The 27,494-nt window shown below is 38.3% G+C and overlaps 1 protein-coding gene across 1 annotated transcript in view; it reads left to right on the top strand.

Annotated features, from left to right (window-relative positions):
- Positions 1 to 19,669, top strand: part of CACNB4 (calcium voltage-gated channel auxiliary subunit beta 4) — a 35,561-nt gene extending 15,892 nt beyond the window's left edge. Inside the window, exons 5-8 of the mRNA XM_039223897.1 lie at positions 1,616 to 1,767; positions 3,681 to 3,776; positions 16,621 to 16,806; positions 19,272 to 19,669. Of these exons, the coding sequence (XP_039079828.1) occupies positions 1,616 to 1,767; positions 3,681 to 3,776; positions 16,621 to 16,806; positions 19,272 to 19,532 (695 nt within the window). The 3' untranslated portion in view covers positions 19,533 to 19,669. The remainder of the gene's footprint in view (positions 1 to 1,615; positions 1,768 to 3,680; positions 3,777 to 16,620; positions 16,807 to 19,271) is intronic.
- Positions 19,670 to 27,494: the final 7,825 nt, after the last annotated feature.

The following is a 27,494-nucleotide window of genomic DNA, read 5'->3' as shown; positions in this document are numbered from 1 at the left end:
CAAATGGAGAACACACCCCAATAGCCTGAGGCCAAAATCTACTACAATAAAAATAAAATTTATTTTCCAAACTTCTCTCATAAAAAAGATGTCTTTTTTTAAAAAAAAATGTTTTTGACATGTGAGAAAAAAAGGACAAGTATGTTATTTATTATTGACAAATGTAGTATGTGACTTCAGAAGAATTTTGCAAATAAGCCTAGTTGTCCAGATTCTTTACATAGATACCTTGAGAGCTAGTCGCGATTCAAAAGTAACGTGAAATCTTTTAGACCATTGGAATTGGATACTATGAAAAATGATAGCTATGTTGACTCTCTGATTTCATATTTCTAATACAAATCATGCATTAAACATCAGTGATTTGGTGGGAAATAAGAATTTTATGCTCTTATGCAGAGCCTTCCAAATTAGAGTTGCATGATAGTCTTGAACATCCATGGTCCCACACACCTTGTCCGTATGTTTGGTTATGGAAGGGAGAAACTTTTGGTGGGTGACATGAATTTGAATGTATACTGGATAAGCAAAACAAATCATGACATTCTGGTAAAAGCAAATGAGTATATTTAAAGCAACATCACCTGTTTCTTGGACCATCTTTGAAGTAATTTAAATTAGGTAACTTTGTCCTGTGTAATTTAAATGAGATTACCACATTGCTGGATCATGCCTATAATAAATAGGCCAAAAATAAAAATAGGTAAAGAGCAAACCAAAGATCATCTCTCTGAAAATTAAGTAGTCTAATTCAGACTTTGGACATGACCCAATAAATCAAATGATTTATAAAATATATGTGAAAAAGCTTTTTTATGTTTTAGAAACCATATTACCTATTATTTATATAGGTAATCTGTTTTGCTTTAAAAATAGCTCGAGTGCTTCAGACAAATAACTAGATCTTTTTATTTGACCAGATTCACACAGAGATTTGGATTGCTTGGTTATTAGAACCAGTTGAATAGATTGCATTCTCAAGGCATGGCAGCATTTATAATATAATTGGCCTTAGTTGTTTTTCTTTTTAATACTGAAGATAATGCCTTAGAACAGTGTACTGGCCCTAATACTTGAATTAAAGCATAGCAATATGTTAATGTAAGTGTAACAGAACACTTAACCCTGGATACAACAATGTGCATATCAGTCAAAATATATGAATTGTGGGATTTTTTAAAAAAAAGTCATAAAATATCAATGTATAAATTCTTGATTAGCTGAAATATTTTAGTGTAATTTGCTTTCCATGCAATGTTGCTCTGCATGTATTTCAATTCTTTCCTAATTGTGGTTTTAGCTACAATAAAAGTTCTTTGGAATAAAGCAACAATCAAAAACAACATAGTTATATAAATAGCTAAACATCAGGGCAAGTGTAAGAAGTGAGTCAAGAGAGCCATCTCTTTTTTTTTCCACCAATATTTTGGTTTTATGGAAAACTCAACCCATCTCCCTCTCTTTAGGAAAGATCTTAAGTTAATAGAAGTATGAAATTCAGAATGTCCTTGTTGTGCAATATAGACAAACATCCAAAAGGTTTTAAATGGGTTTAAGTAGAAGAACTAATTAATAAAAATAACTGTGTCCTGTTATGTATAATTTCTCATTTTAGCGGAAGTACAAAGTGAAATTGAAAGAATCTTTGAGTTGGCAAGATCTTTGCAACTGGTTGTTCTTGATGCAGACACCATCAATCACCCAGCACAACTTATAAAGACTTCCTTAGCACCAATTATTGTTCATGTCAAAGTTTCATCTCCAAAGGTAATTACCTCATTTCTTCCTTAAGGATTAGAAGCTCATTTCTTTCGATATATTCTTTGCTCTATGCTTTTTTTGTTAGTAAGGAGGATACCTTATTGAAACCCTTTTTAATGGGCAGCTTTTAATTCCTGCAGTCTGTACAGCTTCTAAAAATCCAAAGATAGCAAATAAAGAATAGCCATTGTTTTAACTTTTTTGTTTTATTTATTTCTTAGAGGGAGAGAGAGACAGCACAAGCAGGGGAGAGTCAGAGAGAGAGGGAGATACAGAATCTGAAACAGGCTCCAGGCTCTGAGCTGGCTGTCAGCACAGAGCCTGACGCGGGGCTCGAACCCACGAACCGTGAGATCATGACCTGAGCCAAAGTCGGACGCGGAACCGACTGAGCCACCCAGGCGCCCCAAGAATAGCCATTGTTTTAAAGAAGATCCCTGTCTGTTGTGGTTCCCTAACCGGGCGGTTTTACAAGAGTATAATAGAAACAAAAAATTAAGAAAGGCGAGAAAAAGTGAAGTATGGCTTTTCAGAGACTTTATGTTCTGTCCTAGTAAATGTCTTGGGTAATATTGATTCTTGTAGCACCTATATTCTCTCCCCAGTTGAGAGAGTAGATAGTTCAAGAAAGGAATCTATATTTATCATATATAAAGTCAAACATTACTGTATAGAATCTATTATGGAAAAGTAACAGATGTGTATATATATGCTTGGGTTGGCTTCTTTAAGGAAGAAGATATGCTGTGATTAAATATAATGGGATATCTGCCATGTGTATGCCCCAAAGGTAGATAAAAATAAAAGTGAGACAGCCTCAAACTGGTCTCTTTTGATTTGAGTGTTCTTTCATTTTTAAGAAGTGATGATATTTTAATAAGTTAATATGAAATAGATATTCTAGAGAGGTACTGCTTATTTTCAGTGCCTCCAAGAGTGCAATTTAGTGCTAAAATGCCAGTTCAGCTTCCAACCAGTCATCTCTCACAGGTGGAGAAAGTTATGCCCTTCCCTAACCCCTCAGCTTTCCATCTCTCTGGGCACTGATTCTGCACGGAGTGAATTTGGGAATCCTGACCAAACCTGGGCCTTTGGAGAACCATTATAATGGACTGAAGTTGCGTTGACCACCCGGAGGTCTATATGGTCCAGAACTGAAGGAGATTCAAGCACCCTTCACTGCAGTAGAATAGATTTTGACCTCTATCACCCCCTGCCCCAGTCACTAGGGGGTCATTAAGTGTAGGAACAGGAGCATCTATGGACATATACACTAAGGTATCATAGAGCCTCACTGACTAGTACTGTTTTGGGGGGAGGACCCTGTTTCAGCTAAAAAAAAGTCAGGGAGAGGGGAGTATATGGCAAATGCAGTTATAACAGTGCCCAAATGACACAGGTTTTCACTGGTTTGTATGTAGCAGTATGCCAGTACAAATATTTTGCCTAGATTTCTATCATAATATCATCTTATTAATGTAAAGTTAAACTGGAACACCTTAATAATTATCAATGACCAAAAGAACCAAATATATTAATGACTGATATTTTTTCTGACATTAAGATAGTGGACTAAAATATTACTTAACTGAATATGGACATAAATGACCTGGTACAGATCAGTTCCTACACGTTTGCAGGGCTCTCTTTGAAATCTCTGGGTAATATCTAGGGCGGGAACTCAAGATCCCACCAAGCCCTCCCACAGAACGAGAGTAGGATGAACACGTCAAATCCACTATAACTGAGAGCCAGTGTAAGTGGGTGATGTCATTACAGAGTTTACATATATGGTTTTTCATATTGTATTTCCTCTCTATTAATACTCAGAGCTAAACAGACTATAAAAAAGATCTTGGGTTGTTTTTTTTTTTTTTTAGTTTTCTCTTAACTTGTTGATTTATGGCTTCTTCTCTCAGGTTTTACAGCGGTTGATTAAATCTAGAGGGAAGTCCCAAAGTAAACACTTAAATGTTCAACTGGTGGCAGCTGATAAACTTGCACAGTGTCCCCCAGTAAGTACTGTAATTTTTTGTCTTAGTCATTCTTGCCTAGACAGGAGACAGTAGTGTTTTTTGTTGTTGTTGTTGCTGTTATTTGTTTTCATATTACCGTTGTCATTTTTGTTCTAGAATGATGGTGATGACATGTTGTCATAAACATTTTTCAAACTAACTGCTGCTGTCATGTTGGCTACACTCAGGCATCTGGAAATGAGTGGTGTCTGCCATGTAGTAAGAACTTAACCTGATGTTCAGGGTCTGATGTCCTTGCCTGCTACCTTGATTACCTTGCATACGCTCAGCAAACTGCTTAATCCGGTCATGTTGACACTTTTATGAAAAGAGAAGAAAAATAAAACATACTGATTTGACTTTTCTTTAACTTTTCAGCCAGGAAGTTCCAGTAGGCAGAAAAGATATAACCTCACAGGTTGAGAATTTATGGGAACAAGAAGAGCCCTGTGGTTATAGCAGATAAAGAAGAGGTCAGGGTTAAGTAAGATGAAAAATCATATAGCAACTCTGCTCCTAGTGCCATTGCCAGAAAACAGCTGCTGAGTTGGAAGCCAAGAAAATGGCAGAGATTTGGGTGGGTGTTGGGGGAGATAACTGCTATCATATGGGTCACCAGGGGCTGATCAGTGTCTACACCTGCTCTGCTGATTTACTACTTCTGTGCCTGTGTTTCTCTAAAGGAAATAACGGTCTTTCCTACTGAGTTGATTCACTAGATTTTTTTATGTACTTGTGTAAGGATCATTTATGCTCTGTGGAAGCATAAAATCTTATTCGGATGTTTAGAGAGACAAGACAGCAGAGCTGTAAAAAGTATGGATTCTGGAGCCAAATTGCCTGTTGTTCAAATACACACTAGTTATGTAATCTTCAGCAAGTACCTATCTCACTGGCTTGGTATAAAGATTCAACGGGTGAATCTTAGCTCTAAGAACAGGAACTGGCACATAATAAGAACCATGTAGATGTTTCTGTTATAATTATTGGATGTACTTTGCATTGTGCCATGCCTAACCTGTCAGTAAATATTTTTTGGATGAGTGAGTAAATGAAAGGTGATAAGAATATGTTGCATCCTTTTATTGGATAGGCCAGATACTATGCTAGATGCTACATAGATTATCTCTAATCTACACCGTTATCTAGTAAGGTTAGGCAATATTATCCCCATTTCATAGATGAGGTGACTGAAGAGAAGTTAAATGATTTTGCTAACGTCACACAGCAAATTAGGATTAGATTAGATCTATCTGGCCTCAAAGCCAGTTTCCGGCCCTCACAGTCCACCCACCTGTACACACACCTGGTTACTGGTCCACAGATAATTTGGATAGCTTGGAGTCTGGAGTGCTATGTTAAGAAGTGTAACTACACATGGCCTATGAATGAAGCCCACTTGCAAAATGGAATGTATGGTTAAAGCACTGTGTGTGTATTGAAGAATGTATTACCCAGCCCCAACTCTATCATCCTTATCAGCTAAAGGAAGTTAACCTTTATTGAGCAGCTACCAAAAACTAGGAACTATGCTATTGTTTCCAATTTTTAGAATAGTCTTATAAAGAGACTTGCATCAGTTTGGGCCTTCTGGGAAGAGACACCTAAATAGAGTTAGAAGTGCAAATTTATTGGAGAAAGTGCCTGAGAAAGGGGGCAGAACAAGCCGGGAAAGCCTTCCAACCAGACGTTAAGTCTGATCTCATGAAAGGAAAGGAGGAAGGAAGGAGAAATGGAGAGAAGGAGTCTCAGACTGAGATGCAGCATTCTTCCATGTTTGTCACACATTGGCAGAAATGTCCAGGCTCTAGTCCCCATGCTGTGCTCAGGCACTGGCTAGGAGCAGCCTGTGGAGAGCATGGCCTTGACCTGAATACTGTAGTGGTTCTGGAAGGTGCCACGGCCCTCTAACCCCCGCCCCAGGCTATTTGCTGACTACAAGTTTTCCAGGAAATCTGAGCATGGACCTCTAAGACTACCCTAGTAGATAACACTATCCCTACTCTCTAGAAGGGAAAGCTAAGTCCCTGATCAAGAAGCTTGTTGGAGGTGACAATTAGTAAATGAGCCCAAGTTCAACCCTAGATCTGTCTGACTCCAACAAACCTGTTTGTTGTCCCACTCTACACAGAGCTGTGTAGTGTAGATGAATCTTTGGTGCCAACTTTGCTGTACAAGACATCTCTTCAGGGCAGAACAAAGAACTGGGCAGGGGGGTGGGCAGGGAGTGGTTGATGAGGAAGTTGAGGGAGTTGGGGGATAGAATTCCAATTCAGACAACTGTTGGCCATGTCTATGTGGCCCTTAAGGTTGGATGTTCTGCTTCAAACCTCATCTGGAACAGGGAATCTTTAGATAAGCCCCTCCTCTCTGGGACATGGCAAGAGAGTTCCTTCCTATTCTGTGTCTGGGTGAGGGGAGGTGTCTCCCTCTTTTCCCCTCCTGTTGCTATTAACGGAACTTCCTCTTTGCTTTTGTTGTATCTAAAAGCATCCCCGCCTTCTTTTGTTTCCTGAGTCAGTTAGCAAAATCTCTCCAACCAATTTATTTTTTTAATTTATTTTTTTAAATCCAGTCCTTTTTTATTGTATTTTTTTTTTTTGGTTTTATTTATTTTTGAGACAGAGAGAGACAGAGCACGAGTGGGGGAGGGGCAGAGAGAGAGAGGGACACAGAATCTGAAACAGGCTCCAGTCTCTGAGCTGTCGGCACAGAGCCTGATGTGGGGCTCGAACCCACAAACCATGAGATCATGGATCGAGCCAAAGTTGGATGCTTAACTGACCGAGCCACCCAAGTGCCCCTCTCCAACCAATTTAGGCTTTTGGGAAACAAAACCCAGGAAGGGAAATGGAGAGCTGGCAATTTCCTGCCGTAGTACCCCCCTGCCCTCCCCATCCTCCGCCCTGAGCAAGGAAGCCCAGACCCTGCCACCTGCATGAGTGGTAAAAAAGAAAGGGGGAAAATACGAAAGGGAAAACACAGATTAATATCTCAAAATTGGTCATATCTACCTTCACAGAGTAGAGTGTAGAAGGGTCTACACTGTGCAGGCAGCCTAGTCCTGTGAGGACCCTCAGGTGGCCCCAAGATCTGCAGAAGTTTTGGGAGCAGATCTGTGTTGACTAGAGAGCAGATAGGCCTAATTTCACTGGACAGAATGAGCAGACTCCTCCACCAGGAGCAAGATCTTTTACAAGTCTACTCAAATGCAAACACCAGGAAGAATGGGATGACTTTCTAAGTACTGAGCTCCTAGTCTCTCACTGAATTCATTTGGAATTAGGGTGGAGGTGGAGTGGCCTCTAGAAACAGATGTCAAGATGTGGGAGGAATCTCTTCTGGTGAAGTCTGAAGGACATGGTGTCTAAGACCCTTCTCAACTGCAAGACTGATTCTATCTAGATTTTGGAAGTAATCAGTGTAGAGATGTTAGGGAAACCATGAAGGCTATGGAGCCCAAGGAAGAAGAGAGTATTAAAAAAAAAGAAAAAAAAAAAAGGCAGAATATATGTCAAGGAAGGTGATATCCTCATGGTTTCAAAATGTCATTAAGATAGATACTTCTCCAGAACTATCCGTGAGCATGTCTGAGGACACGGTATCCATGTCACCATATGGTTAAATCAGACAAACTCAAAATATTTGGTCATCTCAATTCATTGTGGCTCACCTGCAAGGATTACATGTAGCAAGTATTATTTATGGATTAGGCCTTTTACCTTGTTAGGGATTCAAAGGCATGTTCCTGCCTTCAAGGACTGTACAATCTAATAACATTACAGTCGGCTACAAAGAGCAGAATCAGACTCAAATACAGAGAACAAACTGAAGACTGCCAGAGAGGATGCAGGTGAAATAGGTAAAGGGGATTACAGGGTACAGACTTCCAGCTGTAAATAAATATAAGCCATGGGATGAAAAGTACAGCATACGGAATGTAGTCAATAATTTGTATTAGCTTTGTATGGTGACGGATGGTAACTGCACTTGTGGTGAGCATGCTGTAATGTCTATAATTGTCAAATCAGTATGTCCGGCACCTGAAGCTGATAAGATACGTCAACTACACTTCACTTTTTAAAAAATAGATAGCAGTTGACTACATCAGCTCTTAGCAGGCAATTTGGTAGGTCACAAATATCCTTACAGATACTACTTTGTAAATCTCTTACAGATTAATAGTGGTGTTTTTAAGTTTTATTTATTTAAGTAGTCTCTACACCCAATGTGGCATTTGAAGTCACGACCCTGAGATCAGGAGTCACGTGTGCTTCCACCTGTGCCAAAAAAAGTGGTTCAGATCAGGGTTTCTCCACTTCAGCACTATTGACATTTTAGGTTGGATAATTCTTTGTTATGGGAACCTGTCCTACGTGTTTAGCAGCACCCCTGGCCAGTAACAACTCCAAACTGTGACCACCAACAGTGTCTCTAGACATTGCCAAATGTCCCTTAGGGGAAAAAAAAATCACTCCTGGTTGAGAACCACTGGTTTAGGTTATACACAAGTTTTGGTGAATGATGTTTTTGTTTTGCTTTGTTTTGTTTTGTTTTGCTTTATTTATTTTTTGAGAGATAGAGACAGCGTGAGCAAGGGAGGGTCAGAGAGAGAGGGAGACACAGAATCTGAAGCAGGCTCCAGGCTCTGAGCTGGCTGTCAGCACAGAGCCCAACGCGGGGGTCGAACCCACGAACTGTGAGATCATGACCTGAGCTGAAGTTGGACGCTTAACCGACTGAACCACCCAGGTATCCCTTAGAGGTCTTAGAAAGTGATTGCTTGAGATACATTCTAGGTGAATTAAACATGTTTCTTTTTAGTTTGAGCTTTTTATGCGAATGAGTTTGTTAACATTTATTCCTCATAATTATTAGGGAAAATACTCATGTCCTATTAAAATTGAGGCATTTTAGCTTCTGAGAGGGCTGACAATTGAATAATTGTGTATATAATGCATCTGTTACCTCTAAAATGGCTGGAACCAAGAAGCTATAGGTGCACACTTAAATGCAAATAATACTGTGAGGTGCCTTAGGACTTGTCTATATGTCATGAATCTCACACAGCCTCATGCACTTGGGAGACAGCCTTGCTCTATGTCTCAGCAGCAAATTCTTTTTTTTTTTTTTTTTGTTAGTTTATTTATTTTGAGAGAGAGAGAGAGAGCATGGGCATACGTGCGTGCACATTAGGGAGATGGGCAGAGAGAGAGGAAGAGAGAGAATCCCAAGCAGGCTCCGTACTGTAAGTGCTCAAACCCATGAACTGTGAGATCATGACCTGAGCAGAAATCCGGAGTGGGCCGCTCAACCGACTGAGCTACCCAGGCTCTCCTCAGCAGCAAATTCTTGTTTTATGCAATTGATCAGATAACCTGAAATATTAAACAAGCAGTCTGAATAAGTAAGGCTACTTTGTATTTAATATTTTCTAAACATGGTTTACATTATTAAACATGTTCATTTGGTATTGCTTGAATAGCATTTGTAATGCTAAGAAGGAATTTTACACGCTATGTTGGCACATGTGAGAAAAAATCTTTGGATTATAAAAACTAGTAGTAATCTAAAACTGTGTCTGCATGTGTCCCTGCTTTGCTTTAAGACCATGATTATAATTGTCCCTGAAAGCCTGGTGATCACTATGTCATTTTAGTTCCTCTAGGAGAGTTTACAACTTGCTTAATTGGCCACTACATCTCCAATCTGAAAAGTCAGCAAGTTATACTGGCAGAGTCGCACATTGCTGAGAAATTAAAGGCAGCAGTCTTTAGAAAGGGAAGTCTAAAATAGTGTTGAAAAAACTCAGCTCTCTGTAGCCAGAAAAATGAATCCTAGACTCAGGGATTGTTGAAGCAGAAAGGAACCTTGAAGAGCAGCCAGGGTAGTATTTCCTGGAGTGTGTTCTTCCCAATATGGTCTCCATGTGATGTCAGCAGGTGCTATGGAGAGAGAGTTCTGATAGCAAAAATGTTTGAGGCAACACTTCTGTAAACAAAGATGAACTGATTTCTCTACTGCAGAAGCCTTAATATACTAATGAGTATTCTATATCTCCATCAGGATAGTATACAGTGTTTCCCTTAAATTGTGAGTGTGGAACCATTTTTCCATAGAGCATCCTGTAGATCTAGTGTTTCGCGGAATACTTCTAGAGGATTGATCCAGTCCAACCTCCTCATTATTAAAGGAGGGAACTGAGACCGAGAGAGGTGAACTGGCTTTCCAAAGAACATAAGCCTTGGCCAAAGTCAGCATCAGATAGTGAATGGCCACAAACTGGTTATTATATATTCTCCTAGAAAGAGAAGCTTTGGTTTCACAGGTGAAGTTTCTTCTTCTTCTTTTTTTTTTTTTTAAGTTTATATACTTATTTTGAGAGAGACAGAGGTAGTCTGAGTTGGGGGTGGGGGGTAGATAGTGAGAGAGAGAGAGAGAAAATCTCAAGCAGGGTCTGCACTGTCAGCACAGAACCCAGCATAGGGCTCAAACTCACAAAGCCATGAGATCATGACCTGGGCTGATATCAAGAGTCCGATGCTCAACCTACTGAGCCACCTGGGCACCCTGATGAAGCTTCATTTAAGAGAGGGGTGAGCAAACTTTTTCAGTAAAGGCCAGAAGGTAAGTATTTTCGGTTTTGTGGGCCCTATGGTCTTCTTCACAAAACTACCCAACTCTGCTTTGGTGGCAGGGAAGCAGCCACACAAAACGTGTAAATGAATGCACGTGTTCCAGTCACTCTTTGTTTATGGAAGCAGGAGGCAGGCCTGTAGCCACCCCCACCAAAGTTGCACCAAAGTTGCCACCCTTGTTCTAGGATGTTTTGTTTATCCATGACTGTGCAATAAACTTCCCTCAAACTTAGTGACTTCAAACAATGAGCCTTTGGTGGCACTCAGCTGGTGGCTGGCATGGTTCCTTCCGGGAGGTGGCTGGAAGGCTGGGCTTAGCCAGCTCCTCTTTCTCTCCACATAGTCTCAGGGCCTCCCCATCGGCTCTCTCCCACAGGGAGACAGGCTTCTTACATGGCAGCTCCCAGGGCTATAAAAGCCACACATTCCAATCTCTTAAGCTTAGCTATTGACCTTAGGTAACAGTACAGCATCACTTCTACAGTGTTCTGCCAGGCAAAAGAGTCACAGAAGCTGCCCGGATTCAGGGAGATAGGAGATAAATCCTCCATCTCAGTGCAGGGAGCACCAAAAAATATGCGGCCATTTTGAATCTGCCACAGCCCAGTTCTACTCTGGAAGAGGAAAGACTTTGCTTCACTGCCTGCCCTGGATTCACAGAAGAAAAGGTGGGATGCAGACAAAAGGTGGGCTAGTGAAGCTAGGACCCATTTTTAAAAAAAATCTTACTGGCCTGAATTTATAGTTGGAATATTCATCTATACACTACCTGATTAGACTTCATTTTGCTTTCACTGGGTATCGGTACCCTGGTCCTTTTCAGAGAAATTGAAAATGGTACATTTTAAGAAGGCCAAAGTTCAAATTGGCCCAGTACTGTAGTATTAAAAGCTACATAATACATGGTGAGCAAAGCAGACAGGCAGACAATTGAATATATAAATGAAATGTAATCCCTTAATCCTACTTAGTTACAAGCTGGCTTGTGTTGCCATAAGATGACCCTGTGGCTCTTTGAGCTGAGTAATTTTTTTGAGCGTGTAAAATGACATTGATCGCTCTCTCTGCCAGAGGGGAGCTCATGTCCCCACGGTGTCCTGCAAACCTCTAACATTACAGTCACGATAGGAATTCTCTTCTGTCAACCTTTATTTTCCACTGCTGAACAGACTCAGATTTGTTCTATTAAATACAAGCACTCTGAAGTGAATAATGGTGCCCCGTATCCTTGATCATATTGCTATCATGGTAGTAATTTTCCACTGCCCTCTTCCAGCCATTTTATGTTAATTATTTAGAATCGTGTGGATTCATCCATCTACTTAAAGTACTGTTGCCATTGGTGCTTTCATTATTACAGAGCCTCTGGACACCCACAGTTTAATTCATAATACTGCTTTTCAAAAAGACAGTAATCAATTTGAGATGTTTCCTTCATGAAACAAGGCCACAGAGGATCTAGTTTCTCTCAATCCAAAGGAGACTTCTCTTGTAGGGATTTTAGCCGCCCAACTTGGATATATGGAGTTACGGATAGTTCACTCCCACCAGTGCTATGAGTTAAAGCATTGGATTAGTTTGAACTTAACAAAAACACTGGGTGCTTCTTCCTCAGACGATAACACTGGCAGATGTGGCTATAACCTTTGAAGGATAGGAATGGACAGGATGGAAGGGGGTGGTGAGGAAATGTGTGTGAGTCCATTAATGAACGTCATCGATTGTTAAGACAGGAACTACAAAGGATCAAAGCCACTGATATTCTTTGCCCTCATGTCCCCTGCCCCTGAAATTAGTGGCAAGATTTCTGATTATCTTTCCTGTTCAGCTTATTAAAGTTGGAAACTATGCCTGAGATGAACTGCTAGAGCCCCACAATATTGGTAGGCTTTCCTATCCCCATAAGACCTCCTAAATCTTTCAAGATTTGTTGAATTTAGTGTCCAGTTTCCCATCACTAGTTGGCCAGTGAGTTCAGTACTCAGGACTTCAAAAGCTTTAATAATATCAACAATGCACTTGTGATATGAAAGAAACATTGGCTAGTTATTTTATAATTAGCATCATTCAGCCACTTTATTTTACTGAATAGTATTTTCCAGCTGTTTTTTTTTTTTTAATGGTGGCAGATTCAGGATCTCTGTATTCTAGAGTCAAAGAAAGATAAGTGTACTCACCCCTATTATTTTTTTCCTCCTAGAAATAGAAAACCCACATAAGGTTTTATCTATGTACAACAAATAAATGTAAAGCAATGTATATACCGTGGGAGAGTTGGTATTTAATCTCCTCACTAGCTAGTATTACGTCATGCACCAGCTTTAAAAAAAAAAAGTTAAAATTAAATTGCAAAATTAATTTCTAAGTTTTATAAACTTTTTAATAGAAAATGCTTAGCGACTTGCTAAACTTGCTAGGTGAAACTGTCTACAAATTACATGTTAGGTTTAATGAGACTTTCCCGTCTATGCTAGAAAGGATGAATTTCATAGTCCGAAAGACTCTGTTTCTGTATCTCCTCTCTCCAAAGAATGTACCAGAAGTAAATGGAACCTGCTCCAATTCTCAGTGTAGGAACTGAAAAATGCTCTATGTTCTGTACAAACTAGGGAGACCGACTATTCCAGTTCCCCCTGGATTTCCCAGATTTGGGCACTGATAGTCCCAAGTACCCAAAAACAGTCAGCCCTGGGCACATGAAAATAGTTGATTGCCCTAATTCAGGTGCCTCTCAGGAAACTTTGTGGGTGGAGAACCAGACAGATCATTGGAGAACCAGACAGATCATTGTTAAGTACTTAACTAAAAAAAAAAAACAAAAAAACATATTGCAGGTCTTCTTCATTTCCATTCAATTCAGCATCGGTATTTTCCTCCTTTCTCTAGTCCCTGTTGTCTAATTCTCTGAGCAACTGGGTGAGCTGGAGGCCTGGTTTTCACTTTTCTTCTTGATAATGCTTTAATATTTCATGTGCCTGTACGAGCTTATCCAGAAAAGGGACCTACTATGCCTGGTTTTCCAATGGTTTGTTTTGACTCCTGTGCTCACTGTGTATTTACTTTAGCAGCCACGTTATTTTTGCCCACTTCATCTAAAGAAAATATCCCATCACAGTTTATCAGAGGCATTTGCCATGGCAGAGCTTCAAAAGCTTGGTGGTACCCTATCTCTGGCACTCATCAAGGGCATGGTATCATTGTGTGAGTCCCTCTTCACTGCCTGTGACTACTGTCCCATTACCCACACCCTCTTCTGCTGATGAGATAACTCTCTGAATCCATATCCCACATTGGAGGCCTCACATATTGCACAGTAAGGAACTAATTAGACTTGAGCCATTATCATTTTTGAAAAATTGGCAAAGCCGGTTTGCATAATTCATGGGGCTGCTTCTCTTTGAATTTCATGTATAATATTTTAAAAATTTTATGCCCTTATACTCACTTTCTAACACTCTGGTCTAATCAGCTGTGTTATTTCCTCAACGGTTGAAAAGAAAAATTGTCACAGATATACAGGCTGTGAAATTCTTCTTAGTTGAAAATAAGCTGCATATGTCAGTATTCATTCAGAAGCTGAAATTTGCTTTCCTCTGTGCTTTTGAAAGCATAAAAGCAGTTTCAAATCATCTTCCATCATATAGCTGTCTGTTTAGCAGGTGCAAAAGCATCGTTTCCTAGAAATGACTGAGGCTTGAGCAAACAGCAGCGTGCTGATGGATACACATTTTGTCCACTGGCAAAGAGGAGTACTTTGTTAAAATTACTTGTAATAAAGTGTATACTTAATTGTATCTGCAGCATGACTGTGTAGCCTGTGGTACAGCCAAGCGGACATAAACCTGATTCAAATAATACCCTTTCGTGGGGGCTGCTTACCTGGTTTTGCTCTCTCTGGCCTTTGTTGTCCTGACTGTGACAGTCAGGACCCTCAGTTAAGGTGTCCCTGGAGCTTCTTTAACTTGGGACTCGATGAAAGGAACAGTTGAGTTTTTGAGACCACACCTTGTTGAGAACGCACATTATAGAATGAGACCTATGTAAGTAACTCAATTAACATGAATGAAGTTACGTAAACAGCAGCCTCCACACACACACGATTTAGAAAACCGTGTTAGCCTGGAGTGGCTGGCAGAGTGGGCCTTTGTTCCAGGGCTGCCCAGTTTCAACTTTCTTCTCCCCGTGCCTTCCATCCGAGTCTGTGCACACTCTTTGGGGTAAGCCTGTTCTTGTCCCACTCAAGTTAGTGCTGCAAAGCTGTCGGAGAATGCAAGTTCCTATCAGAGCAGTATGGATACTTCTCAGATTTGACATTTGATGGGTTACATTAATGTGGGGAAGGGGCTTTTGATTGCAAGAGGCAGAAATTTCTTTGAGTTACTTTATTGGAACCAGGGATTTATTATATGGATATATGTTGACTGACACGGTAGGAATAAGCTGTTTTTCCATTCTGTCATGAGCCACATAGTCTCTTTCTTCTGTTGCTTCTTCTCTGTTTTATTCTCTTCCCTCTACAGCTAGAATTCTTTGGTTTACTCATAATTTCCCCTCCCTTATAAATTCAGCTTTCACATGTGGCTCTGGGCCTCCTTCTAAATTCAGAACTTGAAGCTGCAGCTCAGAACATTAACGGTCTCTATATTGTTCTAAATTAAAGTCCCAGTGTGACTTGGAGTATTAAGGAATTTAATATGTGGCTTTCCCACTAGAAGAGGGGAACTTCTTTAAGCAGAGCTATGATGTCTGTTTTCTTGGCTGCTGTATACTTACAATACCTAGCACAATATAGGTCCTGAGTAAATATTTGATGAATAAATAAAATATACAAAAAAAAAAAAAACCCACCTGAAATCTACTAATAAGGAGGAAAATCTCTACATGAGTTGAACTGGCTGAGTCTTCTCAAACAGCAGTCAGTTTGGACTGAAGTCACCTTATTTTTTGCCTAGTTGCTACACATTTCTCACTGCACCAAAGACTTGCAAACTGCTTTGCAAATTAGGGTCCAAATATTCAACAGAGATCAGTGTGATGAAAACATCCCAATACTAAATGTTGGGAGATTGTTTCCATGGTGCCTTCTGCTTAAGGGAAGCCTCACACAGTTGAGAGAGAGTCGGCTGACCTCCCACCACCTCATAGTCGTCCAATTTCCGTGAGCCTACAGTCTAGCTGCCGTATCAGTGCTGATGGCAGTAACCCTGTATTTGATTCATTAGTGAAAGGCTCTTATCTGCCTTCGGCAGATGAGCTTGTGAAAGCAGGCAGGTAGTGGTGGAGATTTTGCGAGCCGGAAGGTGTGAATGCAGCAGCTGAAACGTGGGGGTGTGGTTTCACTTAGCTGTGGAACAGCTTTTCTCTTTATGAGGTGCCATGGGTTTCTGACTGTCTCACCAGGGAATCTGCGTCCGGGGTAAATCCTGTGTGCGTTCCCAGCCACACTGCAGGGGCACTGAAGTGCCACTTTGCTCCCCTGGGGTGGAAGAACACTTCCTGATTACAGGCCAGATGTTGGACAAAGTCCTTCCTGACAGAAACATGGATACCAAATACTTCTTGTGTGACACCCCTTCCCTCCCACAATCAAATATTCCTGGTCCTTATTCTTTTTTAACCATTTCACACAATCATCTTTCGGTAGCAGAAACCACTGTAATGGGCGTTTCTAGTATTCATCCTGAATCTTCTTTCCATATTGTTTTATCATGAGACGGATAACATGTTCACAAACACCCTGAAAAGTACCTTAATAAAGGTTGTTCCCTTCAACATAGTTATTTTGGGAGGTGAAATGGTTATTCCCATGATATGGTCGTTGCCCAAAATATTTTTAAAACGCCTCTTTTAGTGCCATTAATATTCTGAAATAAGTATAATTGAGTTCTATAGGAATATATGGATAAATATGAATATGTTTTTGCTATAACACTATTACAGTCACGTCATCTTTTTCTTCTAAATAATGAAAGATCTAAATATTTAATGAGCACTCCCGTTTTTGTGACCATGTCCAAATTTGCGCTTGGTTAACTGTGTAGCTCCTCACTGGACTTTAACTCTAGAAAGTGCCAGCGTAGCCTCTCAAATCTGGTATAGGCCAGTAGATGTTTTCGTGATGCTATTATCTGCATTAAGTGGAATTTTAGGTTTCATTGCTTAGAACCTGAAGTATAAGCAAAATGGATTTGCCTTGTCACCTACAGGAAATGTTTGATGTTATATTGGATGAAAATCAGCTGGAGGATGCATGTGAACATCTGGGAGAGTACCTCGAAGCATACTGGCGTGCTACCCACACAACCAGTAGCACCCCCATGACCCCCCTGCTCGGAAGGAATTTGGGCTCAACTGCACTCTCACCATATCCCACGGCAATTTCCGGGTTACAGGTACTGCCACTTTCCACTCATGCTTTTACAGTCTTACACTGGAGATTCTGCAGAGAACTTAATTGGGATGAAGACTGGGATTATCCTTAATCTGAAGAGGGAAACGGATGTGGGCATTATCTTAAAAAACAAATCCAAACTTCTCTGTGATCTACCATAGGCAGAGTTCCCCAGAGAGGCACTGTCCATAGAACTTTGCTCTGAGTTAACATGTATGCCTTTTGCTTAGACAAACTAATCCCTCCTGTGTCTAAACCTTGCCAGGACGCTTCTTACCTACTCAGTACAACTGTCCATTACTTCTCCAGGTCACTTCTTAAAGATGATACGTTGGTGGCAATGTAAGGTACCATGGCAAGCTAAGTAAGATATTTTGGGACAGATGGACCTTTTGACTGCCCTTAACTAATCGTGCCCCATAGGGCCTGTCCCCTATCTTCCTCAACACAGAATGTGCACATGAGTAGAGTCACTCTGTTTGGAAAGAGTGACAGATTCCTGAGTTTTCTTGGGGGGTGGGGGGGTGTGGACCCATCTTGGTCAGTGGCTATGGTAGGTGTCCTTTAGGGAAGCTGGGGACAGATGCAGCTCTTCTGCTGTTCTAGTGCTGCACTCGGCTAGATGTGAGGAGCCCGAGGCATTAGGATACAAAGTGAATTTTGCCTTTTGACATCAATTATTATTTATCATTTATCAAGAAGCTGCTGGAGTGGAGCCCAACCCACAGCTGGCTGAGGTACATCTAGCCATTTGAGCTCTCTTGTATCATGACTAGTTTTATAATAATGGGTTATAATGATAATCATAATTATAGACCATGTAAAGTTAAGTCTGAGAGGAAGGGCCCTCTCTGAAATGCTGTATTATAACTGTATTACTCTCCTACAAAACTTCATCTTTATAAGCAGAAAACTGCCCTATAAATGAATAGTTTTTGAGGCTGGAAAAGGAACCTGGGAAATGTACTAGTGCAATGCACATATATATGTATGCGCCAGGACTGTTTCTTGCCTGGTTTCACTGCCCGTGTGCTGATCCGGCATATCCACTGACTAGTTTGGGTCGGATCTAAATTGTATACTGTGGGGTGAGAAATGGATGCATTAAGCAATATGCTTCTATAATGTAAGGAGAAGTGAAATGTACTTTATTTATGAATATAACACTCTGGACTCTAAGACTCTAAGACATCTGCCTAGAGTGGACATTTCACTTGAGTTAATGTGCCCTTTATTCAGGAGCCTCTTCTTTCTATTAGTTACCAAGGGTATTCAATTGTCAGCCTCCTGGCCGGGGTGAAAGACACAGGCTCTGCCTATTGAATGATTTTCCCACCACATGAAGATGAGTGTCCCTTAGAGGAAATGTATCTAGGTCCTTGGTTTCATCAGGATCCTGTTTCTTTTTTTTTTTTTTTTTTTAATATTTTATTTATTTCTAGGAGAGAGAGAGAGAGAGACAGCGTCAACAGGGGAGGGTCAGAGAGAGAGGGAGTCACAGACTGAAACAGGCTCCAGGCTCTGAGCTGGCAGTCAGCACAGAGCCCGACGCGGGGCTCAAACCCACGAACCGTGAGATCATGACCTAAGCGAAAGTCGGACGCTTAACTGACTAAGCCACCCAGGCGCCCCAGGATCCTGTTTCTTAACAGAGGTGACCTACCTAAGTAGACAGGCACAGCTATGATACATGTTTTCCCATGATTTAAAGAGAAATGTTGAATAACATTTTCTGAGCCATCAAGTAAGTGTCTGAAGATACTGAATGGTATTAGAGGAATTTAGTTTATATCTGAAGATAATTTTTGCAGGACATTTCAGTTGAGGAAGCAAGAAGTGCAAATATCAGTTAGCCAGCTCCTTATGATTATTGTACACTCCTTTGGAAAGAATATTGCTGAGAGACTTAATATTTATGTATGATGAAGAAACAAACACATTATTTTATGGGCAGCACGAATCATAATTTCATGAAAATATTTTCTAGGGTACAAGGAACATTCAGCTAGATAAAGGTGAAATGTGTGACTTTAGGAGAAGAAAGATTTTATCAGTTCAAGAGAGAAAATAGCAGATGCTATTCTGAACTTTAACTTATTTCCCGATAGGAAAATAATCCTCAGTTTTGCAGTAGAAGTGGAGTTATTGAGTCTTCCTAGATATAATAAGTTCCATTCAGCAATTAACTTCCAATTCTCTACTTTTAATAGGCAGCATAGTCATGTAGCATCATGTAGTTAAATTCATAAACTATCAGCATTTTAGTGTCTTTGCAATGTTGTGTCCCAAATGAAATAGACCAGATCATTTCAGCAGACCATTTGTGCATCAAAATGCCTTATGAAGCCTGATATTCAGAATTTTATTGTACATATCCTACTGTTGTACATATATTTAAATATAAATATGAATGAGATGAATGAGGCTGACATGATTTAATCACTGAACTATCTGGTATTTATATAGAGTCAGCGTATGAGGCACAGCAACCACTCCACGGAGAACTCTCCAATTGAAAGACGAAGTCTAATGACCTCTGATGAAAATTATCACAATGAAAGGGCTCGGAAGAGTAGGAACCGCTTGTCTTCCAGTTCCCAGCACAGCCGAGATCATTACCCTCTTGTGGAAGAAGATTACCCTGACTCATACCAGGACACTTACAAACCCCATAGGAACCGAGGATCGCCTGGGGGATATAGCCATGACTCCCGACATAGGCTTTGAGTCTGCGGAAGCAAACAAAAAATTCATCTGTTGACAATTTGCCATAGCACTGCTAGGATAAACCAATCATCTTAACTTGGCAAGTACAGCACAGTGTTAACTGTGCTTGTGGGCCGCTGTCATTTGATGCTAGGTAAGGGGCAAAAAAAAAAAAAAAGTACATTATGCCCTTAAGTCTAGATGGTTATTAGATGCCCAGTCATATAGATATTTTTAAGCTCGGCATTTACATAACAGTACCTTTTGTTTTCTTCATTAGATTTAGACACATCGATTTGTAATTTAGGGTACTTATCAAGGCACATATAAAATAATTTCCCATGCTGGAAATTCCAAATGACCAGTTCCAGTTGGAACCAATTTATAATCCAATTCCTGTTGGAATTTGGGTGAATCGACTAGAAAGTCTACTTGAGCATGTTGTAGTCAATTTAAAAATCTGAAAAAAAAAAACAACCAAAAACCTAATTAATAAGAAAATCAAAATTCCAAAAGAAGCAAAATCCAGGTATGGTATGTATTTGATGGAAGCTAAATTTACATTTAAAGTCGGAATGTATAAACATTTTAATATATGTTAATGTTGCTGGAATGGCTTTTCAGACTTACCAAAAGTATTGACAGTGCCAAAAAAAAAAAAAGGTCTCCAATTAATGCAGAAATTATTCACTCTCCTCAGATTTTAATATTTTTGTTTCTTTCCTGGCACAGCTGTTGTATTCAAAGTGTTTTGCTTTTTGTTTAGTCACTACTGTTAAGCTTGTTTGAAGTTGGCAAAAAAAAAAAAACCCACAAAAGAACAAAAAACACCTCAAAATTTCTTTAGCAGTGAGAGAGAATAACATAAAGAAGCCCAATCATAGCTGGTCATGGGAAATGGAAAAAGGGGTGTTGTCTCCCCTTTACTCAATCTGAGTACAACTACATACACAACAACATGCAGGAATCTGAAGTCACACAGTAAGGATGGGCACAGAGCCTCCTGAGTGCGAAGCTAAACATCTCCAGATGGGAACTCATCTGTCCAACTAACCACAAACACGGGGCCCTTATTTCCTGCCAGCACAGTTGCATATCTTTCCATTGCTTCATTGCTTCATTCAGTCTCTGTCTTTCAATCTGTGAATGTTCTAGCCCTCCCCCAAATTCTTTATAATCTTGCTAAGAACTTTTATATGGAAGCATTCAATTTTGAGATCGAAAACTGTGTTTATACAAAATGATGAAATGAAAAATGTGAAAACAAAAATGATGAACTTAAAGCCTTGCAATATAAAGCAAACTCACGGATTTGAAGTATATCTGTTCACTAAAATTATAGCAATTTTGTTGACAAGAATTATAAAGAATTTGGAGATTGAGCTGCCTTATTTCTAATGAACACTCCTCTTCACCTATTAAGTCTTCACAATTTTTCCAGTGGTTGTAATTACAAAATTAGTGACCTTCTGTCTTATATTATCAAGGAAGCCTTAGATTCACTATGATCCAAGGAATTATTGAAAATTGACCCTTTTATACAGTATACAAATATCTTTCAGAAGAGCCTCTTGTTTCTAAAAGTCCACAATGCATGCATTTTTCTAAAGCCCCCGGAGGACCAGGCATAAAAATCCCTTTCTAACTGGTACATGTCATGAAGCCTGCATTTTGAAAACAGTAATCATTGATTTCTATTACCTTATTTTCCTCCCAAGCTTTTCAATATTTAGGCTTTCAAAGCATGCACCAGTTTAATAATTTTCCTGATCATGAAAATAAGTTCCAAATTCTTGATTAGTTATATATCTCTTCATACCCGTGGTGACCTCCCACATTCGCTCCCCTCCTGTTCACCGTGCATACTCCATTATGAACCTGTTTTGCTGGTGATGAGGATGCCTATAACTATGTAGGTTATTTCACATATTTGATACAACTTAAAATATGAGCTCAGTAAATTCTAAAAGTTACCATGTAAGATTGGCTCGTGAGGTTCTTTTGTCATCTAATGAAGCTTACAGAACTTTCAGTTAAGACATTTAAAAGAGCTGTATCCATTAGGCACTTTAATAAACATATAACCTGCCATTACTGAATACTTCGTTAGAGCACAGAAGAGCATTTTCCAGCAAATGAAAATATATTTATTACATGTACAGCACATATTGCATGAGAAAAAGAACATTAGCCAAAACATTTTTCTATATGCTCTGCTGGTTTCTTGTTTGTGCGCATTAAAGTATTTAATTGCAAAGAGTGCATCAAGGTGATAAATTTAGACTAGACAGCTGTTCAGCTTTTTCTGTAGTAGCATTAGCAATCCGGTCATTTAACTACTTTAAGATATTTACATTTTATGGCAGGTAGCTGCAACAGCATTTACATATATTTCCTAGTCAGCAAGATTACCATATTCTTTCACCTTTTAAAAATCACTTGTTTTTAACAGCCTCTCAAAGCCTTGTTTCTAAGTCTTCCATGTCATGCTGATAAAGAGAGGGGCCCATTCAATATCTGTGCACAAAACCAACCTGTCATTTACCATCAAGTGTCTGTACCTGTTTTGCTTTGCATTCTTAATCAAAAGCTAACAATCTTGGAAAGGGTATAATGTATATTTTCTTGATGGATATCTTCAAATTTTTACTTTGGTTCAGCATATTCTTTTCCATTTCTTTTGTAATTAATAGGTTTATCTTCTCCAAATGAAAAAGAAATATGCATTTTCTTTTTTTTAAGTGTAGAGTTTACTGTGTAAATGATACTTAAGTACACATGTATACTAAATGAAAGTTTTATTTTTGCCAAGCATATCAAGCACCTTTGAAAAATACATATTTCTCAAATACTTTGTTTTTAACTGACTTCATTTCAAAAGAGCAAATGATAAGCAGGAGGAACAAGTCTTACAATGTTTTGAGGCTATTTTAACTTGTAGTATAAATCACATATTCTGTAACTTCAGTATATATAATATCAGAATATGTAAGTTACATATTCTGTAATTTCAGTCTGCAAACATGTGACATTGTAGACACCTGTGACAATGTGGAAATGTAGTTCTGGAAAAAAGGGAACGCAATTTGTCAATCCTGATGTTAATTCTCAAGGCTATAATGTAACTCCAATATTATAATCAACAATGTTATCTTGTTTACGCCAATATTTAAAGCAACACTTGGAAATGTTTATAAATGACTGATTATTCTCTCTTTATACAGTTCTATTGGAAAGAAAATTGAAATTAACAATTTAGACTGATAGTCTTTCCTAATAAGAGAGTCTTAATTATGTGATGATATGTCATTGCACTTAGTCCTTAAGGAAATGAAATTTTTTTAATATAACAAATTCTAAGAAAATTATTTGTTCCCTTTGAGTAATTTGTTAATTACTTTAATTATTATTGTTGTTGTTTGCAAAATGTATTTTTGGAATGTTAACCTCTTTTCATACCTGCATACTTGAACTTGTCTTTTGTGTGGGGGCCTTAAAATTCATACTAGGAAGCTAGGTCAGTGAAAGGGAGGGAGAGAAGGAAATTATGCCAAAAGGTGGTTTGCAAATTTAAACTCTGAATGAACATATCATAAAATGTTGTTGAGACCCAGGATGTCAGTTAAGAATGTTTCTAGGCAACTTTAATTTGCATGCTAGTGTATGTTTTCAGTTATACAATTTTACTTTGATATTTGCTAAAAAATAAAAATGATGTAATGCCACTATAGAAGTTGCCCTGTATATTAATATTTATACTACCTCTTCTCTAGAGAAGACAATCTGTCTTTAAAGAGAAAAACACTTTTCAATAAGTAGTGATCAAATTTGTCACTCTTAACTGCTGACCCAGCTGCAAAACTAAATGCATAAATTCTTAAAATATACTTTCCCTTTAAATTTTAAACTGTATCCCAAATACTCTTGTCACCCTTCATTTCTTCCATGTTAGTGAAGTTTTCTTTGAATTGGTTCACAGTTTACCCACACACAGGTTAATTTAAGATATCGGTCATCATAGGGAGCAAAACAAACTGCAAGGGAATTGCCATTGTGTGCAATTTGTTATAATATCTAGCTCTAAGCCTGCAAGGATAGATTCAGAGGCTTGAAATTTATGTGCAGCTGGTTTGAATATTCAAATTTTGTTGATCCTTAATGTCTCCCGTGGACAGCCATTTACTAGGTGAACGTATGCATTATCTTGGACTCCCATGTCATTGGAGCAAATTCCGTACAAATATTTTAAATTAATGGGAATGTACCTTATTTCTTTTATATTTCTGTCTTTGTGTTTCATGACAGTGTTGCCTATTGTTTTCTTTTTAATTATATAAAACTCATCTTTGGATGACTGTATGAATGAAAACATAGCAGATTATGTAATAAAATTTGTTTTATTAGTTCCTCATATCTTTAAATATTCTTAATACTTTGTTACTAAGTTACTTACTCAAACTGTGTCTATAGGACAAAGAACAGGCCTCCTCTTTTCAATGATAATTATGATCAAACCAGTCAATAAGATAGTTGTCTGCAGACAATAAGGATAACTTTTTTGTTGTTGACTTAAGGAGTCAAGTTAGTCAAAATAGTGAAACTGGTTCATATGGGCAGAGAGTTACAGCATTCAAAAATCACTTTTTAAAGATTTCTTCTTTTATTAAAATGAACTTTCTCCAGTGAAATACATCCTCTTACAGCAACTATCTTTATCTACTTGTGGATCGTTTAATCCCAAATGCTTCCTGTAATTGAGGGACAATATAAGAAAACTAGAAAATATCTCATCAGATACTCTTGAACAAGGGCTGTAACTTCCGTGTACCATGAAAAGCATTTAAGTAAGAGTGAATAACAAGACTGTTGGAGAGTCACGGTTACATACGAAACTTTCTTTGTTTCTTGTGATGTATGTAAAGTGTTTGCCGAAACATGGTAGAAGATGTTACCGATGAATTTAGAATGGTGTGGGGAGTGCACTAATGCATCCTCTTTGAAAATCAGAAGGAGTTAAAATGTGAACTATGGGAGAACCCAAAGTGGCTGGCCTCTAGCTTTTCAATACTTCATAAGTGTTCTTATGTTCTGAACACTCAAATTTCTTAACAAATGGCTATGTCTATATTTATGTAAGGGCCACTCTTGCCCTACTTGCATGCCATTTTCACACACTTTTAACTGAAGTCAGTGTGACTTCTGTATGCATAGGGATGTGTTAAAGATGCAGGATTGTTAATGCTATATTGTTGCATACTATTTTTCATATGCCTTACGATATTTTCTGGGACGTTATTAAAAGGAAATCATTTTATTGCCAAAATAAATCTATGTTATTACTTCTAATCTGCATTAGCAGTAGAAAAATAAATAATGTAGCAAACCATATATTGTACAGTACAAAATTATAAAAGATATATATTTTGCCAATAATATGAAAATAGATTGAGGAGAAAGAAGCACATTTGTTATAGCACAAACTTAACAACAAAATCCACTGTTAAATCTGGCAGTTGTATTTTTTAAAAATATATAGATTTCATTCTAAGTTTTATCGGATTTATTTCATCTGCCATCTTTTTAACTTGCTGCTTGATACTTTTCCAGCAATTTACTTCATAGCCTTGCAACCTGTGGATGTAATTTCTTTTATTTTATTCCCTTGCATAAAACTTATTAAATGTTATTTTGTGATAAGACTCACATTATATTTACTGTTCTTATTTCTGCTCCTTCAGTAACAACTACAAAAAGTATGGCAAGTGAGCTCATAGGGCTCCTCTGCATTTTGGACATATTTGAAATGTTTTCTGTTTTTCACAGCCTAAAGTCAGAACGATAAATACAGATGTCCCAACAACAACAAAAAAGTACTTAGGGATCCTTCAATTTGTTTTGTACTGAATACTATTTTGAAACATAAGTTAAAACCATTAGTTGTTTTTTTAAAGGGGTGGCGGGAGGGAAAAACAGATAAATTTATTAATACTAAAACTAAACATGGCAAATTGATGTAAAAAGATTTTCCCCACTACTCTGAGGGCTATTGATATCCCAAGCTATTGCTATATCTCCAGCTACAAAGTGGAAAAAAAAATTGCCTTTGTCAAATAATGTTTTCTTTTCCTTAAATTTTAGTTATTTATTTTAATAATTTATCCCCTTTTATTTTTCTTATATAGGTAAATGTGTAGCATTCTACAAGGCATGCTGGGTAAAATATACTATGCAAATGTGTTCAGTGCTGCATGTTTTGTTCTCCCTCTGCTTTAGTGGCTTTAAAGAAAAAAATGTGTTGTTATTTTTGTGAAGAAAAACATTTAACAGAAAATGCAGAGTGCATGCATAGAGTATCCTAATTTCTATGGATTTGTTTTATGGAATTTAAATGTGTACAAATCAACTGCATTAATTTTTTCTTTTATATAATAAATGAGAAAACACTGAAATCAGCGTTATACCTCTCCTTTATATTATTCTAGAGATATTTATATTATTCTGGAGGTATGTTCCTATACCTCTTGCAGAAAAAAGTCTTAAACATTTACCTCCACAACACAGATTCAACTAAATGACGATTTCCTGAATACTCTGCTAGGGTATAGGAGTTTATTACGAAAGAAGTATTATATTAGGAGACAGCATGTAAAGTAAGCCTTTACATGCTTACACACACACACACACACACACACACACACAGAATATATTACAATATATGTGTAAAGTAGGATTGAATACAATATAGAAAAATAAACTAGATAAAGTTTATTATTCATGAGAAATCCCTAAATGATTACTTTAACGTAGCAGTTATCAGAAGTTTCCAAAAGTATCTTGTCTCCATCCATAAGCATTCCATTGATGGCATATAGCTTATGACTTGACATTTCATGTGCCCTGTGTCAGTCAACCACGCTGTGACTTGATTGGCATTTGACTTTTTTCTCGTTGTAGTGAGCAAAAAAGTTCAAAAGAAATGTACACTATGTTGATTATTATCAATGCAGTAGAATTACACAGTGATTTATTGCCGCCAACTTATTTCACAAGCATTATCTCATTTAATCCATCTGACCACGCTGGAAAATAGGCAGGGCATAGATTATTAGACCCAACTACAAATGAGGAAAACAAAGGTCATTGTAACTTTTCTCTGCAAAGTACTTTTGTCTAAAAAATACATACATCAAAAGCTTTTAAGCTGGTAGTCATTTGAAACACAGAAAACAATGCTGGAATACAGTAAATGTTGACTGAATGAATGGTACTTAAATTAGTGGAGAAATATTATGTAGGGCTGTCCTATCTATTAAGGCATTTAAACCAAAAATCCGGAATTCCCAAATAGAATAATTGCAGCTCAGTGCAATGGCTCCATTAAACTGGCCATATGCCTGAAGCCACCTCTTTGGTCATCAACAAACCTCTACTAATAGGAAGGGTTGTGGACAAACATGTTGTTTGTCCTGTCATACAACATGCAGATTGGTATAGTGATTAAACTGTAAGCCATAACTCTTGCCTGTGTTCAAAGCCTGGATCTGGCAGTAACCAGCTATGAGCTTGGGGCAATCACTTAACTTGCCTGTACTTTAATCTGTTTTTGTAAAGCAGTTTTCCTTTTGGTTACAGGTCACCGTCACTTGTTTCTTTGTAGTTTCGGTAATTTTTTTTATTGGATTCAAGATAATGGAAATACTCCATTCTGGATGACTTGACCTTATATTCCTCCAAAAGAATGCTGGACTTGTTTTGACAGCCAATTGTAGATTAGTTTGATCCTCTCAAGGTTTGTTTTTAAGCTCGTTTAGGACTGGTCTAGAGTGAGATTTCTTCATAGGCTTATTTAGCTTCTCTTCCAAGGTCTCTGGGGGTGTCTACTGAATGTCCCATATATTTAGTGAGTTCTCTTCACTCTGACTGACAGAATGGGTACTCAGATCATCCCTGGTCCTTAGGAAGTTCTGAGAATTACATGTTTTA

The sequence above is a fragment of the Hyaena hyaena genome, unplaced genomic scaffold (assembly GCF_003009895.1).
Source record: "Hyaena hyaena isolate Hyena2069 unplaced genomic scaffold, ASM300989v1 scaffold_1494, whole genome shotgun sequence".
Taxonomy (NCBI): Eukaryota; Metazoa; Chordata; class Mammalia; order Carnivora; family Hyaenidae; genus Hyaena; species Hyaena hyaena.
This window is presented reverse-complemented; position numbering and strand designations above follow the sequence as displayed.